Raw genomic sequence first — 15549 nt, forward strand, 5'->3', positions numbered from 1 at the left:
GCTCGCGACGGAGGGTAATACGAATTGCCCTGTGTGGTGTGTTTGTGAGCAGATGGGTCGCCCGCGTTCTGGTGTGCTGTGTTTTCCCCATGCCTGGGTATAACACTCTGCATCGAATCACGTGATGTATTTCAAAAAGTCAAAACATCAGCAAGTCAAAACGATATAATGTAAAAACGAAAATCAAAAAAATAAAATGTCAAAAGTATAAAAAGTGAAAAAATAGTAATAAAACAAAATCATAGAGATGTAAAGTCCAAGAGATACAAAGTCAAAAAAAAAATCAAAAGCCATAAAGTTAAGACTTGACATGAAGTCACGAAATCATGAAGTCATAAAATCATAAAGTCATAAAGTCAAAAAGCCATAAAGTCATAAAGTCATGAAGTCATAAAGTCATAAAGTCATGAAGTCACAAAATCATAAAGTCATAAAGCCATAAAGTCATAAAGTCATATAGTCATAAAGTCATAAAGTCGTAAAAGTCATAAAGTCATAAAGTCATAAAGTCATAAAGTCATAAAGTCATAAAGTCATAAAGTCATAAAGTCATAAAGTCATAAAGTCATAAAGTCATAAAGTCATAAAGTCATAAAGTCATAAAGTCATAAAGTCATAAAGTCATAAAGTCATAAAGTCATAAAGTCATAAAGTCATAAAGTCATAAAGTCATAAAGTCATAAAGTCATAAAGTCATAAAGTCATAAAGTCATAAAGTCATACAGTCATAAAGTCATAAAGTCATAAAGTCATAAAGTCATAAAGTCATAAAGTCATAAAGTCATAAAGTCATAAAGTCATAAAGTCATAAAGTCATAAAGTCATAAAGTCATAAAGTCATAAAGTCATAAAGTCATAAAGTCATAAAGTCATAAAGTCATAAAGTCATAAAGTCATAAAGTCATAAAGTCATAAAGTCATAAAGTCATAAAGTCATGAAGTCATAAAGTCATAAAGTCATAAAGTCATAAAGTCATAAAGTCATAAAGTCATAAAGTCATAAAGTCATAAAGTCATAAAGTCATAAAGTCATAAAGTCATAAAGTCATAAAGTCATAAAGTCATAAAGTCATAAAGTCATAAAGTCATTAAGTCATAAAGTCATAAAGTCATAAAGTCATAAAGTCATAAAGTCATAAAGTCATAAAGTCATAAAGTCATAAAGTCATAAAGTCATAAAGTCATAAAGTCATAAAGTCATAAAGTCATAAAGTCATAAAGTCATAAAGTCATGAAGTCATAAAGTCAACAAGTCATCAAGTCATCAAGTCTTAAAATCTGTTGCGTAACCCGCAATAATTATTGTATCAGCCTCAAATGTGTTACGTCATGATCAACATCGCATCAGAAATTTCGCGGACATTCGAGCGTCACCACGACAAACACTGTAGTAAACAAATTAGTAGAAAAGGGAGAAGCGAAAACAATGGAAACGATTTGATGTAATTTGATTGGAGTTCTAGAAGATTCGCAAAAAGAACCATTCATGCTACAAAAGGGACCCGATCGACGTCAATGAGTTCAGTATTTTTCTAAAGTGTTTACAAGAGACAAGAACTACGAAAGCTTAATTAAAGTGTTGTTAGAAGCTAGTGAAGGTTGAGTAGTTGTGAATAAAGTGTAATAGAGTTAACAGTGTTAAAATTAGTTCCTGTTTGTTTTTTTCGACACTAGGTTTTTAGATAAACAATTCACACTCTAAAAGAGAAAGGGTTTGAGCAAGATCGCGCCAAATGACCTATGGTCGAATATCGACCATTTTCGTTTTGAATGAAACTTTGCACACGTATTTTGCTTAGCAAACTGAGCATTTTTCACAGATGGAGAGATTTTTTACACCCATGAGTTACATTCTAAAAGGGCGTATGCCTTTTGGCATAGGTTTTATTCGAAGCATTGCAGCCCAGAAACCATTGGTTGTATAGAAAAACTGTCTGAGAATGAGTTGTAATTAATTAAAAATGCACCATAAAAAAATATACACTGTACAAAAAAAAATTTTATTGACCAAAAAAAATTAATAATAAACATTAAATTTCAATTTAAATAAAAGAGATGAATTTTTTTTATTACTTTTCTAAAGAAACTTGACGTTAGTACGCAACTTTTAAAAAAAAGTCCAGGATGGAGAGATGAAAAATAATTTTTTTATGAAAATTCTAATTTAAACATGTTTTAAAATATTTGTATTCTAATGATTTTAAAAGATGCAGAGAGTCATTTCGAACCAAAAAGCTCTTGATAGTAAACATTCTAAAGGCATCGGTTTTCGAGTTATTTTAAATTTAAGCTCGAAAAATTATTAATATTTCGGACAATACACGCTTTTCTCAATTTGTCCATGGTTCTCCAGCAAAAACCATACATTCATTGGAATGCTTGATCAAAAATATACAATTCATTCTTTGACAACAAAACGATTGGATAAATAACTCAAGCGCTAAACCTTAGCCTTCCTACACGTTCCCCCTTGCCGGATGTTTTATAAAAAAATATGTTTGTCGTGCAACACTACCTACTTGTTTACTATTAATAACTGTTTGTAAAGTATGCAACCAATAACTACTGGGTTACCTATAATATCTGTTCTCGTATATAAATACGATTGCACTACTCCAGATGTGTTAGTAACAGTTTGCATTTTGTGAAGATAAAAAAAGTGAAAATGGAATACACCAAGCCCAAATGCTGTAAACCCTTTCCTGATCATCAGTGCTCATTAAGCTTACGCAAATTAAACGAAAACGTTATTGCAAAATTGAAAATATTGAACAGTCAAGCTCATTTTAATACGTCTTTATCAATTTGTGATTCGTGTAGTTATTGGAATGATAGTCAAGCCACCATTCATCCCTTCGTTGTTTACTATTCAGAATCTGGAACACTTAAGAATATCAGCAGGCCCGGATTTGAGGGGGGGGCAAAGGGGGCAGATGCCCCGGGCCTCCCGATTCAAGGGGCCCCCCTAGTCCTGAGGCGAAGTTTTCTTTTTGTTTTGCTCGTCACCTTCCAGAACGATACCTCTAAATGTTTTAAGGAAAGAGGGCCTCATAAACAAATTCGCCCCGGGCCCCCCGCCGTCTAAATCCGGCCCTGAATATCAGCTTCATCATAATATCGGAAGTACTCCATCATGATACTGTTGCGGGTAAGGTGTTCATTGCCAAATTAATGAGTTTTTTTAAAACAACAATAGAGATGAAAAAAGTGATATTAATGTCTGATGGAGCTGCCACACAATAAAATAATAGAAAAAACTTTGCAAGTCTTTGCAAGTTCAAAACAAAATATAACGTCGATGAAGAGTGGCATTTTTTTGCGACTTCTCATGGTAAAGGCCCATGCGATGCAATTGGTGGCATATTAAAACGAATAACAAGAAATGCAAGTTTAGCTAAAGAACATGAACATCCCATTACAAGCGCAAAAAAATTGTATGATTGGTCTAATCAGAAAAGTAATAAAAATTCATCAAAAATGTCATTCAGTTGGGTATCATATGAAGAATATGAACAAGGAGTAACAGAAGGGAGCAATATTTTCAAACAACTATAATAATAACTGCCACACAAAAGTATTACTCTTTTGTTCCGATTTCAGAAAATAAGATACAAACGAAGCTGTTTTCAAAAGATGACGAATCATTTACTTATGATGTATATAAAATATAAGGTGAAACTAGTTCTGTAAAGTATCTATGTCATAAAAAAATATGTTCCTAAGATAATAAAACTCGAAAATGAATTTTGATTTTTATATATATCTATATCACTTAGAACATTTAACTCTTTTCTTGAGAACCGTTCGCCCAATCGTTTTGTTGTCAAAGAATGAATTGTGTATTTTTAATCAAGCATTCCAATGAACGTATGGTTTTTGCTGGAGAACCATGGACAAATTGAGAAAAACCTGTATTTCCTAAATAATTATAATTTTTCAAGCTTAAATTAGAAATAACTCGAAAATCAATGCCTTTAGAATGTTTACTACCAAGAGCTTTTTGATTCAAAATAACTCTCTGCATCTTTTAAAATCATCAGAATACAAATATTTTGAAAAATGTTTGAATTAGAATTTTCATAAAAAAAATTATTCTACCATAAAAAAATTATTTTTCATTTCTCCATCCTGGACTTTTTTTTTAAAATTGCGTACTAACGTCCAGTTTCTTTAAAAAAAAATTTAAAAAAAAATTCAACTCTTTTTTTTAAATTGAAATTTTTAATTTTTTTTTGGTAAAAAAAAATTATTTTTTTGTTCAGTGAATATTTTTTATGGTGCATTTTCGATTCGCTACAACTCATTCACAGACAGTTTTTCGACCAAAGGTTTCTGGGCTACAATGCTTTGAATAAAACCTATGCCAAAAGGCATACGCCCTTTTAGAATGCAACTCATGGGTGTAAAAAATCACTACACCTGTGAAAAATGCTCAGTTTGCTAAGCCAAATACGTGTGCAAAGTTTCATTCAAATCAAAAATGGTCGATTAAATTTTCGCGTATTTCCAGGCGATTTGAAATGATTTTGCTCTTTTAAAAAAAAAAACGTATGCAGTTTTTTTGCGAATAAAGGATAACTTCCATGTTTTCTTCTTGTTTATATGAATAATAAAAGATGTCGGGAAACTATTTCACGACGAGGTCAGGAAATGAAACACGATCTCTTAGCAAGTAAATAATGCTTTAAGCTGTAAATTTATTTAAATAATTATTTCTCTGAAACTTTTTAATTGATTTATAACTCACATTTCAGTGTTTCAAGTGATTCCGTTATGCAAACACGATCGATTTAATTCTCCCTTCTGTACCGTATAAAACAGTATCCAACTATAGCTGCACCACGTTTTAATCAATGTCTTTTATTGTATGACATTTACATGCCCATAGGCGCTAAAGCAGGGGTGGACAATTTATTTATGGCGGCGCGTTGTAATGATTCTGGGGTGGTGCTTGGATTAATTTCAGCGCCCCGACAAAAGTTTTGTGTCCATTTTTAGAAACATAATTCACTCAACACAATGTAAAACAAGACAAAGAATGTACTGTTCTAAACAATATTTTTCATTGAAAAAGTAATTTATAAAATATTTGTTACAAACCAATTTCTAAAGTTTCGAATGAAGTGAAGGACTCCAAAAATAACAACATTGATGCGTTTAAGGGTTCTAACAGCACCATACATCAGCTATTCCTTGTTTTCTCTTCACTCGTGCACTAAACAAAATCTTGTGCATTTTATTCGAAACGGAGCGTATCTTCACGAAAATACAAAATTTGTTTTCTTCACAATTTATTGGGTGAATAATATTCCTCAAGATGGAGATAATTGACTAGCTTTACTCAAAATTTCATGACACATTATCAATAATGGCTTTTCGAGTGATTTTTATGAAATATTGTTAATTTTGTGAAGATAAAAATGCTGCAAGGACAAAAAGCACTGTTTTTCCACGTTGTGGCCTTCTACATTTTTTGGATCCTGTTCCGTTGAACATTTGGATAAATGCATCCGGTTATAAATTACTTGAAAAGAATACTTACAAGTAATTCTTAAATAACAATACTTTTCTCACAAAGCTACCTCTCTCAAACGTAATTGAACACTTCCCTTAATAATATTCAATGACTCTCCAGAAATAGGGTAATAAGAAGAAGAATATATGGCACTAAGGGACGATCCATTAATGATGTCACGCAAAATTTGGAAAAAATTAACTCCCCGCCTCCCCCTTGTCACAAGTTGTCACAACTTCCTTGACCCCCCCCTTTAATTACGTCACGTTTTTATATCCCCCTCCCCCTTCTTTGATAATAATTGATTGAAAATCGAGAAATTTGTTTGGAATGTATTTTTTCTTAATAAGAACGATTTTTCTAGAAGAAAAACTGAAACTAAAAGGAAAAGAAGATTATAGAAGATAACTAGAAAAGTCGTTTAGTTCTTAGTCCAAGGGTGCTGCTGATGGAGTCGCATATCGACGACATAGTAAGCCGAGATAGTAGCTGCAGCATCATTGCTGATTTTTGAAAGACCATCAATGTTTAGTTTCTCTTCTTCAATCGATTCGCAATCCAAATCTTCTCCACATGTTACAATAACCAAGCATTTTTATTTACGTTTTGTCACAATTTTTGTATTGATTGAATTGAGAGACACTAAAAATTAATGAAATTGCGCTGTCATTCATAAATGAACATGCACGGTAAAACAGAATTAAAGAACATTATGCTTTTTTAGCGAGAAAAAAAATGTCATTTATTTTATCTGAAGCAAATCTTAAGCAAAAAAAAGGGATCGTAGAACTATAAATGAATGATGCAAATATTATATATAGTTCTGAGTTGATCTCTGTGGTTAGGTATGTGACTTTTTATATATTATTTTTTAGTTGAAATATGATGTCACACTAAAGCTAACCCCCCTCCCCCATATGTCACAAAATGTCACAATAATGGAAATCCCCTCCTCCCCTTAAACGCGTGACATCATTAATGAATGGTCCATAATCCTTTTTTGCGCCTCAAGTGATCAATTGCTTTTGCATTTGTAAGACAAAATTAAAGACACTTTACTGCCGCTATTCGCATAATAGTCCTATGTAAAAGTTGCGAGTCCTATGTAAATTTTGCGAAAATGGGTCCATTTTGGCATGTTCTTTAAGAATAGCCATAAGAAAAGTAAGGTTTGATTCCCACAACCTCGATTTTAATGACTACTCTTGTAGAACATGCTAAAATGGATCCATTTCCGCAAAAAAATAAAAAAACATAGGACTTCTACATAGGACTATTATGCGAATAGCGGCAGTTTAGTCCAAATTATATTTAAATATTGTTTATTGATATTCAAAATGATAAAAAAACAAGAAATCTCACAAAAAAATGTTCCGTTTTTGGCAACTGAAAATCGGGGAGCGTGTGGCCAAAACTCGGAACTTACCTGTAAAGCCATAAAGTCATAGAATCATAAAAGCATAGAGTCGTTAAGCCATAACTTCAAAAAATTAAAAAAATCAAACAAAAAGTTAGCTATTGAAATATGAAGTTGAAGAATAAAAAAGTTTAATCGTTGAAAAATAAAAAAAAGGTAAAAAAATTAAAAAGGTAATCAATCAAACTGCCAGGATGGTATTGATTGCGTAGTAGAAAAATTCTAATTGTAGCAAAACGAAGACAAATTAGTTCAAAGTATAATATAAACACAACAATTCATAATTTGATATAGATACTCGTTATAAAATAGAAGGCTTAGTGTAAAAGTTGCAAGTCCCAATGTTAAAAAGTTTAAATGTTTAAAAACCGGAGAGTAAACAAGCAAAAGAGCCATGAGATCATGAAGTCAAAATGTCAATAAATCAACAAGTCGAAAACATGAAACGTATGTAAACCTAATAATTTAAATTTTTACCACGTGGCTATAGGCTCCTACTATTGAATCGATTCCTGATTTTGACATTTTTTTTGACTATTTTGAAACATCAGAAATTTGATTAAATTTGATTCTAGAGAAAAGATATGTTCTAATGTATATTGTTGAGATGAAAGTTCACAGCACAAGGATAACTTTAAATGAATTATGAGTTATATACATTAATTTGTACAACAAATAACACCATCAAAAATAAGCACAAAACGCACATACTCTTTCTTTTTTGACAAAAACCTTGCTGCTCGTAAAGTTTTAAAACACACGTAGCCTTCTAATGGTGCAATTCGTCACGAGAAGACAAAGGCTGATTACTACAAGGAAACAGACATCATGGAAAAGGTAGTGTGGATTCCATGCAAAGGACAGAGAAAACGGCTGTGATAGCGAACCAGAGTTTCATTTTATGCTAGAGCAAGTTACTAAACTCGTGTCAAACAAACTTATTCATGGGAGATTTTCTCCTATGCAACTAGCAGAAACCGTTGCAGTCCATTTTGACATACAGTTGAGGTGAAGGTTTAAATCCGGAAAAGGGCACTGGAGCTAAACGTTACTTGTATACAAAATGTATGAATTGATGGACCACTCAAAAAAATTGAGCGTATAAAATAAATTTACAAACAAAAGGGCATTGAGATTGAATTTAGAAAAGTTACGCTATTTTGTTAGGTTGTAAATTAGATCAAAAGGCAACGGAGGAAAGTTGCGGTGTTTCATATAATGGTGTTTCATATAAATTTCAATGAGTTGCTCAGAGAAGAGACGGGTTTTCCCTACGACAAAGCATGTAGACTACACAATTTTATGAGGCTTATTGACAGAATCCAAGATCAGAAACATCATATCAAGCCGATTGATGATGAAGTATTGACCCCATAGTAATATAAAGTTTTCTCACGTACAGTACACTCATTCTATCACAAGAAAGTAGTAAAATGGGAAGTGTGCTTGCCAAGGTATCATTTATTTCGTTAACATTTCAGAATACACATATAGTTATTTATTGGGTTCCATTTTTATTCAAATACAATGTAGATTACAGTGGTTCCCGATTTCATGCAGAGTTTCCAGTCTTTTTAATGGTGTAATGGTATCAATAAAATCTTCTAGGTAAAATAAGGATAATCACTAAAAGTTCGGTAAACTTTCTTAAGCTGCACCGAAAAGTTTGAACAAGTCTTACTAAATGCTTAATGCGTATTTTAATTCGCACTTCCCAATAAGAAAACACAAATAACTTTCCCCTGTTAACGCCAACATGATTAACTTTTATGGCAGTTTTCATACGTTACGATGTTCTTTCTTATATCTCCGGGTAACACTTGTCCGGAAAGCGAACGGTCTAAAGGTAATGGTGTAAGTTATGAATACGATAAGCGTTGGGTTCCGTTTCAGCGTTTCCCGTGCCGTGCGGGCTGAGTAGGTTTGGAATTTACGAGATTTTTACAGTACCGGGAAAACGAGAATCGATTGAAATAAAAAAACATGCTTCTGGCTTTTTCACCGCGCTGACAGACGGAAATGGTCAGCAGTAATTGGGGTGGAAAATGAAAAGAAACGTGCTGCAGTCGTTGTGGTGTTTTTTAACAGGTCAGACTGAGAAAAAGTGTCAGACCATTGAAAATGCGAAGTATTTTTTTCTATTTCACATTGTCCAGATACAGGTATCTACAGGTGAAGCTGTTCAAATGCCGTTTGAATGTGTTTGAGTCTTACTTTGAACTACATGAAAAAGTTACATTTTAGTGGTATTAATCTCTTCGACTTTCTCCGCGCCGTCAACTCTGTACAGTTCATTATTTCGATTATTTTTTCATCTCTCGTAGTGAACTCAAGTTTCGCACAAAGTTTTTAATCGATGCAACAGTTTTGCTCTTTTGCTATTGACATAGGGTAAATTAATTTATAGTGGACCACTCGTCAGATTAACTCAATTTCTCTTAACATTAAATCGATTGCAGATTGGCTGGATAAGATGTTTCCCGATGGAAGTTTTTTGAAAACCCCTTAAGTTTTCGCATAAATCAAGTTAATCTGGCGGGTGGTTCATTACAGGAAAGAGGTTCACTGTAGGTTAGTTTGCCCTAAGACCTTCATCATGACACTGAGATTGCGTTCAGTATAATGATTCAATTTGCATTTTCACTGTGCCCCTTTGAAGAAGTAGGAATCTGTCATTCGGCTATTATCTACATGCTTTGCCGAAGTGTTTCGCATGAATTCTAGTTAGAAAAAAAGCATGAAATAGGAAGACATCGTAATGGAGTAAGTTCCGAAACAGACAAGAAAATTAACGACAGTTCAAATTAAAACTAAACTTCCAACAGGTAGATGGTGTAATTGCTTGCGCAATGCTTCTCATGCTTGCGAAGTACAATGTTCGGATATGCATGGATAGTAGATTCATTCTTTTTCTCTATGTGCTGTTTCAACGAACGCAATCACCACCAGTATTCATGCCTGAAAGGCACCTTATCTGGTAAGGAAACCCTTGACAAATGAAAACACACTCCACCAGTGCTACAACAATCGTGACATACAACCAACGTAAGTAAGCTGACAGGGGGAGAAAGAACAACGAATTGAACCAAAACTAAATGAGTAAGCAAAATGAAATGAAGGTGGTAAGGAAAATAAATATACTTAAATAAAACGTAACATAAACTATTTACAGGGTGACCGGAAATGATTGTTTTCAGGACTAGGTTTACTAATTTGTTAAACTCTTGTTAACGAAACCAGTGATTAAATTTTAATGATTTGATTGCTTCTTCTTAAAATTGATTAGACGTAATCACGGATTTATTACGACTGACAGAGCAAAATTTACGGTTCCAATTACGGTCATCTCGACATGAAACAAAAAAGGCGGAAATTGCGATATTGCTACTGTTCCGGAATTTAGTAGGCAACAATTGGATGTGTGGGGAACCGTTCGTAGGTAGTGGGAAATGTTAGTGATGAGTCTCATATGGATTTTATTTTCTAAATATATGGCCGGAACTCGGACCCTGGAGGTTGTGTATGGTTGGTGTTGGTGATCAAGAGTTGTTAGCCTACCTGTGTGACCGGGTTCTCGCCGGGCCTATATACAACGTTGTGCAATGGTCGCTTCCGGCCCACGTAGTTGACGCAGACAAATTCCAGCAGCGAGGCGTAGATGAAGCACATGCACACGCCGTCCCACACGTTCATCGCCGTCAGATTTGATACCACCGGAAGTGTACTGCGGAAACCGTTGGAGGTGGTGAAAAAATTCAGCATTGTTGTGACGCCTGTGTCGGGGAGTTCGGACGAGGGTTGAATATTTGCCCGGTCAGTAGTTAGTCGATGTGGTAATAATTCCATGTTTTTTTGTTCAGTTGAAGCGGGAAAAAGATTGGAGTAGAGAGAACATGTATTAGAAATAAATATTTATTGAAAAGTTACACAAGTTGTGCAGTTTCGTTTCGTGTTTTTTTGGTTGTATTCTGCCGGGTAATTCAGTTTGCTAACACGGTTGGCTCGGGACGATACTCGGTTATGGTGTTTGCGGTTTCTAGAGTTACTAATTGTTGAATTCGATCAAATGACATGCCACCGCAATGTTTTGTGGAATTGGATTGTTTTAGAAGTACTATTTTGGTGCGATAATAAAACATTATTATCCAGCTAATGCGGGAATTTGGTAGAAAAGTTTTGATTAATTAATTTCCTGTGTCGAAGCATTTATAAATAACATTTATGTATCTGGAATGAATAACTCTCGCCCAACTCAGCTGATTATTATTCACATAATTATTGGCACCTCATAATGTTGGGTTTAATTATTATTTACGCTAGCTCGAGGTATAGGACAATTCCCCCATGCGAAACTGAGACTCAACGACGGCAATTGTATAACACAAACTGGTTTCGAACTGATTGCTTTTTCTTGCTTACGGTTCCAGGAGCACTGAAACGATTTCTATCTCAGCAAGTGGCGTTCACAATAAAATTTCGTCTCCTACGGCTCACGCTGATTCTGCTGCAAGCAGAAGCATGAATGCTTTTACGTTTATGCTTCTAGCTTTTTTTTCGTCATAGACTCGAAGATGGTATACATTGATGAGACAGTGAACGTATAACTGACATAACTCCAGTTAGATCCTTATTACAAAAATATTTTCAAAAAAAAAAACTGTGTGCGCAAAATGTAGAAAATATATAAAAAATATCCTTGTGCTCGTTATATAAAAATGAAGTTCTGTCTGTTTGATCCTTCTAGAGTAGAAAATTACTGAACCGATCAGCGTAAGTATTTGTATGCAGAGGTTTTTGGGCCCGGAATGGTTTCTATGATGGTTTTAGATCCCTCCCTCTCTTGGAATAAATGAAATATGAACTTCAGCACAACTCGAGAATTTGTTATCAAGCAAATGGAACCAAATTTGACATGTGAGGGTTTTTGGGTACGAAAAATATTTCTAAGATGGTTTAACATACCTCACTCCTATTGAAATTGGGCTCCCATAAAAACAAATTATGAATTTTTGTATAACTTGGAAATGACTAGAGCGATTGAATGCTAATTTGGAATGTGAGAATGTAAGAAATGCGAATGTCTGTCTGTCTCCTTCTTCTTTTTAATTTAAAACTAGAGCCGAGGTGACTCGTGCTGTTCTGTTCAGTTGACACAGACTTTACGCCCAATTTTAAAAATCTCTACAAAAGGAGAGTTAGTTGTAAATAGTTATTTTTGTGCTACGTAATTAATGTAAGTTCCCTAATCAATTCATTGATTATCAAAAACATTGAAAATTTAGATCTTAAAATGAATGAAAATAACCTTAAAAATAATTGAAAACAAACAAGGACATCAATATACACTAGCTACAAGGTATGTTTTTTGCAATAAATGTGTTTTCTGAAAGTCAGATCAAAGGGTTTGTCAAAAACAAAATTTGTTCTTATATATTTAAAACAGAAAAAAAATCATGCAATATAAACAATTTTTTTCCTGATTTAATTATATACAGGATTCCATTACACATTAAGATTATAGGTTTTTAGCCATTCCTGTGAATTTCGGTGCCCCCAGCCAGCAACATTTTTTCAGGGCTTAAATGTGTTCTCGTAAACATAACATTGAAGCGACGAACGTTTTGGTAATGGATAGGGGCACCAAAATTCACAGGAATGGTTGAAAAGCTATGATCTTTCTAGGGGAGCTATTTCGGGCTTCAGGGCAGCATTTTTTTTCGCTTTTGTCGTCCAGTGTCATATACAGGGTGATTGGTTCCACTTTGGGAGTATTTCAGGGACTAACTAAGGGTCACATTTGATGACAAAGAAATCCTCTACGCACATGCTCTAACGTTAATCTTCTTATGGTTATTTAATTTTGAGTAGTTCTATTGATTTCGAATAAAAGCTGAGAAAATTTTCCACTATAAATGCAATTTTTGACTGGGTAAATATGTTTTCTTACAAAAAATTTGTATAACATTAGTAGGTTTGTTCTTCGACACCAAATCTCTATCTGCTTTATATTTCGAGAAATTGCAATTGAAACCAATGGATTTGCTCTAATTGGTATGTATTTCAAGTAAGAGCCACTTCAGGCAAGAGTATTGAAGAAATTTTAAAGTTGAATAACTCTGTGTAGAGTAGCGTCAGGGCATATGCGTTGAAGAGTTTTTATCATCAACTGTGGCTCTCTATCAGCTCTGAAATATGCTCAGAAAAGCACCAATTACCCTGTATAGTAAATTGGAATCGGAAAGCTTTCACCTGTTATATATTTTTTAATCTTTTTAATCACTAATAGAGCTAATAGATCACTCTATTGGTGATTGAAAATATATTTACAGCCAAAACGGTTTGTTTGATTGGCATAATGTCTTTGGCAAAGTTGTAGATGATAATTTTGTCCTTAAAAATAATACTAGTGAAAAGAATATTACAAAAAAAAATTTTCACAAAATTATAACGTTTTTTTAAATATAATTTTTCCAGATTTCTCCATGATCGGACAGTCCGCAATGTAAAGGTAATCTTCTGTAGTTTTCAAAAAAAATTAGATTTTTGAAAAATAAACTTTTTTAGATAGGCTTTATTATCGTCAGGTTTTACCTATTTTCATCCGGAGGGGGGAAACTTATATCCTAGAGCCTTAATTTCTTGCATGAAGGTTCTCCATGATGCAGAGCATCTTCCTGCAAAAGATTAGTTCTCTATGACTTCGATAACGTGCGTATTAGGACCAAGACATGAAACAAATTTGACTTGTAGGACGATATGAGACTGAAAAACGTAACCTAGTATTGCAAAACTTGTATCTGAATGGGCCACGGAGTCAAAAAGGTTGGTAACCACTGTTCAAGAGTGTGTATGTTTTTTGGGGAAACAAAAGTATTATCTACAACTTTGCCGAAGACGTCTCACCGATCAAACAAACCGTTTTGGCTCTAAAAATATTTGTAATCATCAATACTTTTTCTTCATAGCATTTTTGAATAGCTTTTCCAAAACGAGTCGTGATTAAACAAAAAAAAAAAACCAATAGCACAAAATGGCATATTTTGCCCATATAAACGTCTATGCAGAGTTTCAGCCAAATGAAATATGGTCGATTAAATTGGCTTCTCGTTTTTTGTGGAACTACACTATATAGTTTTGAATCTATTTCTTTGGTATGTCTCATAAGCTTTACGATATTTTTGTTCGTTTTTGCGCTTTCATTTTATCATTTGAAAATATAAGCTTTTGGTAGTAACTATAAAGCAAAGGCCAGGTACTACACATTCCGTTCCGGAATTGACCTTCAGTTTATTCGACACAGACTTCGCAGCCAATCGTTATAGTGTACAGGACAACTACTGTGCTAACAAACGCAACGATCCTATTGACACTAGCAGTCTCTATCCCGAACCGGGATTCGAACATACGACGACTGGCTTGTTAGACCAGCATCGTGCCTCGAGACCAGCTGGGAGGGTTTAAATATTGCTATATATAGACATTATTTCAATTATTTTTTTGTAAATCGATATTTTTACGCGTGTTGATTTATCTATTACTCAAAAACGGTACTAGAGATCGACCTCGTTGCAATCACGTTTTCCGTTCTAGGCCAAAAGTAATCATATAGGGTAACGACCCCAAAAATCACCACTCCCCTTTTATTTCCCCACCCAGTGGATCTTGGTTAATTTAAACTTACTGTAACTGCAGTGAATGATAATATTTAATAACGCAATAACAATTTGCAATTTTTCCTGTGCTTGAACGCACTAATAAAAATATTTTATAATTACAAAATGTCTTTCAAAATTATAATCAAAATATCGTCGTCATGTGAAGAGCAAAATTTTCTGCCAAACCATAACGGGTAGCAAAAAAAAACTTAGTGGAAAATATGGCATAAATCTTTTAGTCTGTGTTAATTTTTATGAGTTGTGGTTGATAAATGGCTGGGCACGTGTCACTTGAGACCCCATTGTGGTCATTCACCTCTGTCCAGCAACTCCTATCCCAACCTCCACGAGGTGCCGACTGGGATACGAGTAACCTTAGCGGAGATCGGGTAACCAACCCCCGGTGGAAACTATGGTCGTAAGCTGACAGGGAAGAAGGATTCTACGCGGCTATATCCCCATGTTAGGGGCGGTGTACAAGAGCGTCTGACTCGGAGCGGGCGACTGAATTACGCAACGCGGTGTCGCGCCAGCTATATCTAAGACGGCAGCCCCGTCGCGAGACTAGGTATCGCAGCTGAAGGTAAAATACTACGAACAATCCAGATATAAATACGGAACGGAACAATCGGCTTGGACCTAGGCGAACGAAAAAGGACAACGATTATTGGAAACTCGGTACCTGGAATGTAAGGACTCTACTCGAATTGGCTCGTGCAGGTATCCTGGCTAGAGAGCTGCAGAAGGTGAATGTGGAGGTTGCTCCCATACAGGAGGTGAGGTGGCCGAAAACGGGAGAACGCGAATTTTGGGCAGTAGATCCCAATGCGGGCACTTTATTTAAGTACCACATCTACTTCAGTGGCGGCGTGAAGGCCGAGAGGGGAGTCGGTTTCGTGCTCATAGGAAAACAGATGAAGAGTGTCATTGGATGGAGGCCGATCAGTGATCCTATGCGTTTT

The 15549-nt window shown here is 34.6% G+C and overlaps 1 protein-coding gene across 26 annotated transcripts in view; it reads right to left on the bottom strand.

Annotated features, from left to right (window-relative positions):
- The window catches only part of LOC129725401 (glutamate-gated chloride channel), a 289723-nt gene that overhangs the window by 57210 nt on the left and 216964 nt on the right, over nucleotides 1-15549 (bottom strand). For all 26 annotated transcript variants that reach the window (XR_008728084.1, XM_055681189.1, XM_055681201.1 and 23 more), the window contains one exon: nucleotides 10491-10705. Coding sequence is in view for 25 of the 26 variants with exons in the window: in XM_055681189.1 (XP_055537164.1) it covers nucleotides 10491-10705 (215 nt within the window). In the remaining variant the exon portion in view is untranslated. The remainder of the gene's footprint in view (nucleotides 1-10490; nucleotides 10706-15549) is intronic.

This window comes from Wyeomyia smithii, chromosome 2 (assembly GCF_029784165.1).
Source record: "Wyeomyia smithii strain HCP4-BCI-WySm-NY-G18 chromosome 2, ASM2978416v1, whole genome shotgun sequence".
Lineage (NCBI taxonomy): Eukaryota > Metazoa > Arthropoda > Insecta > Diptera > Culicidae > Wyeomyia > Wyeomyia smithii.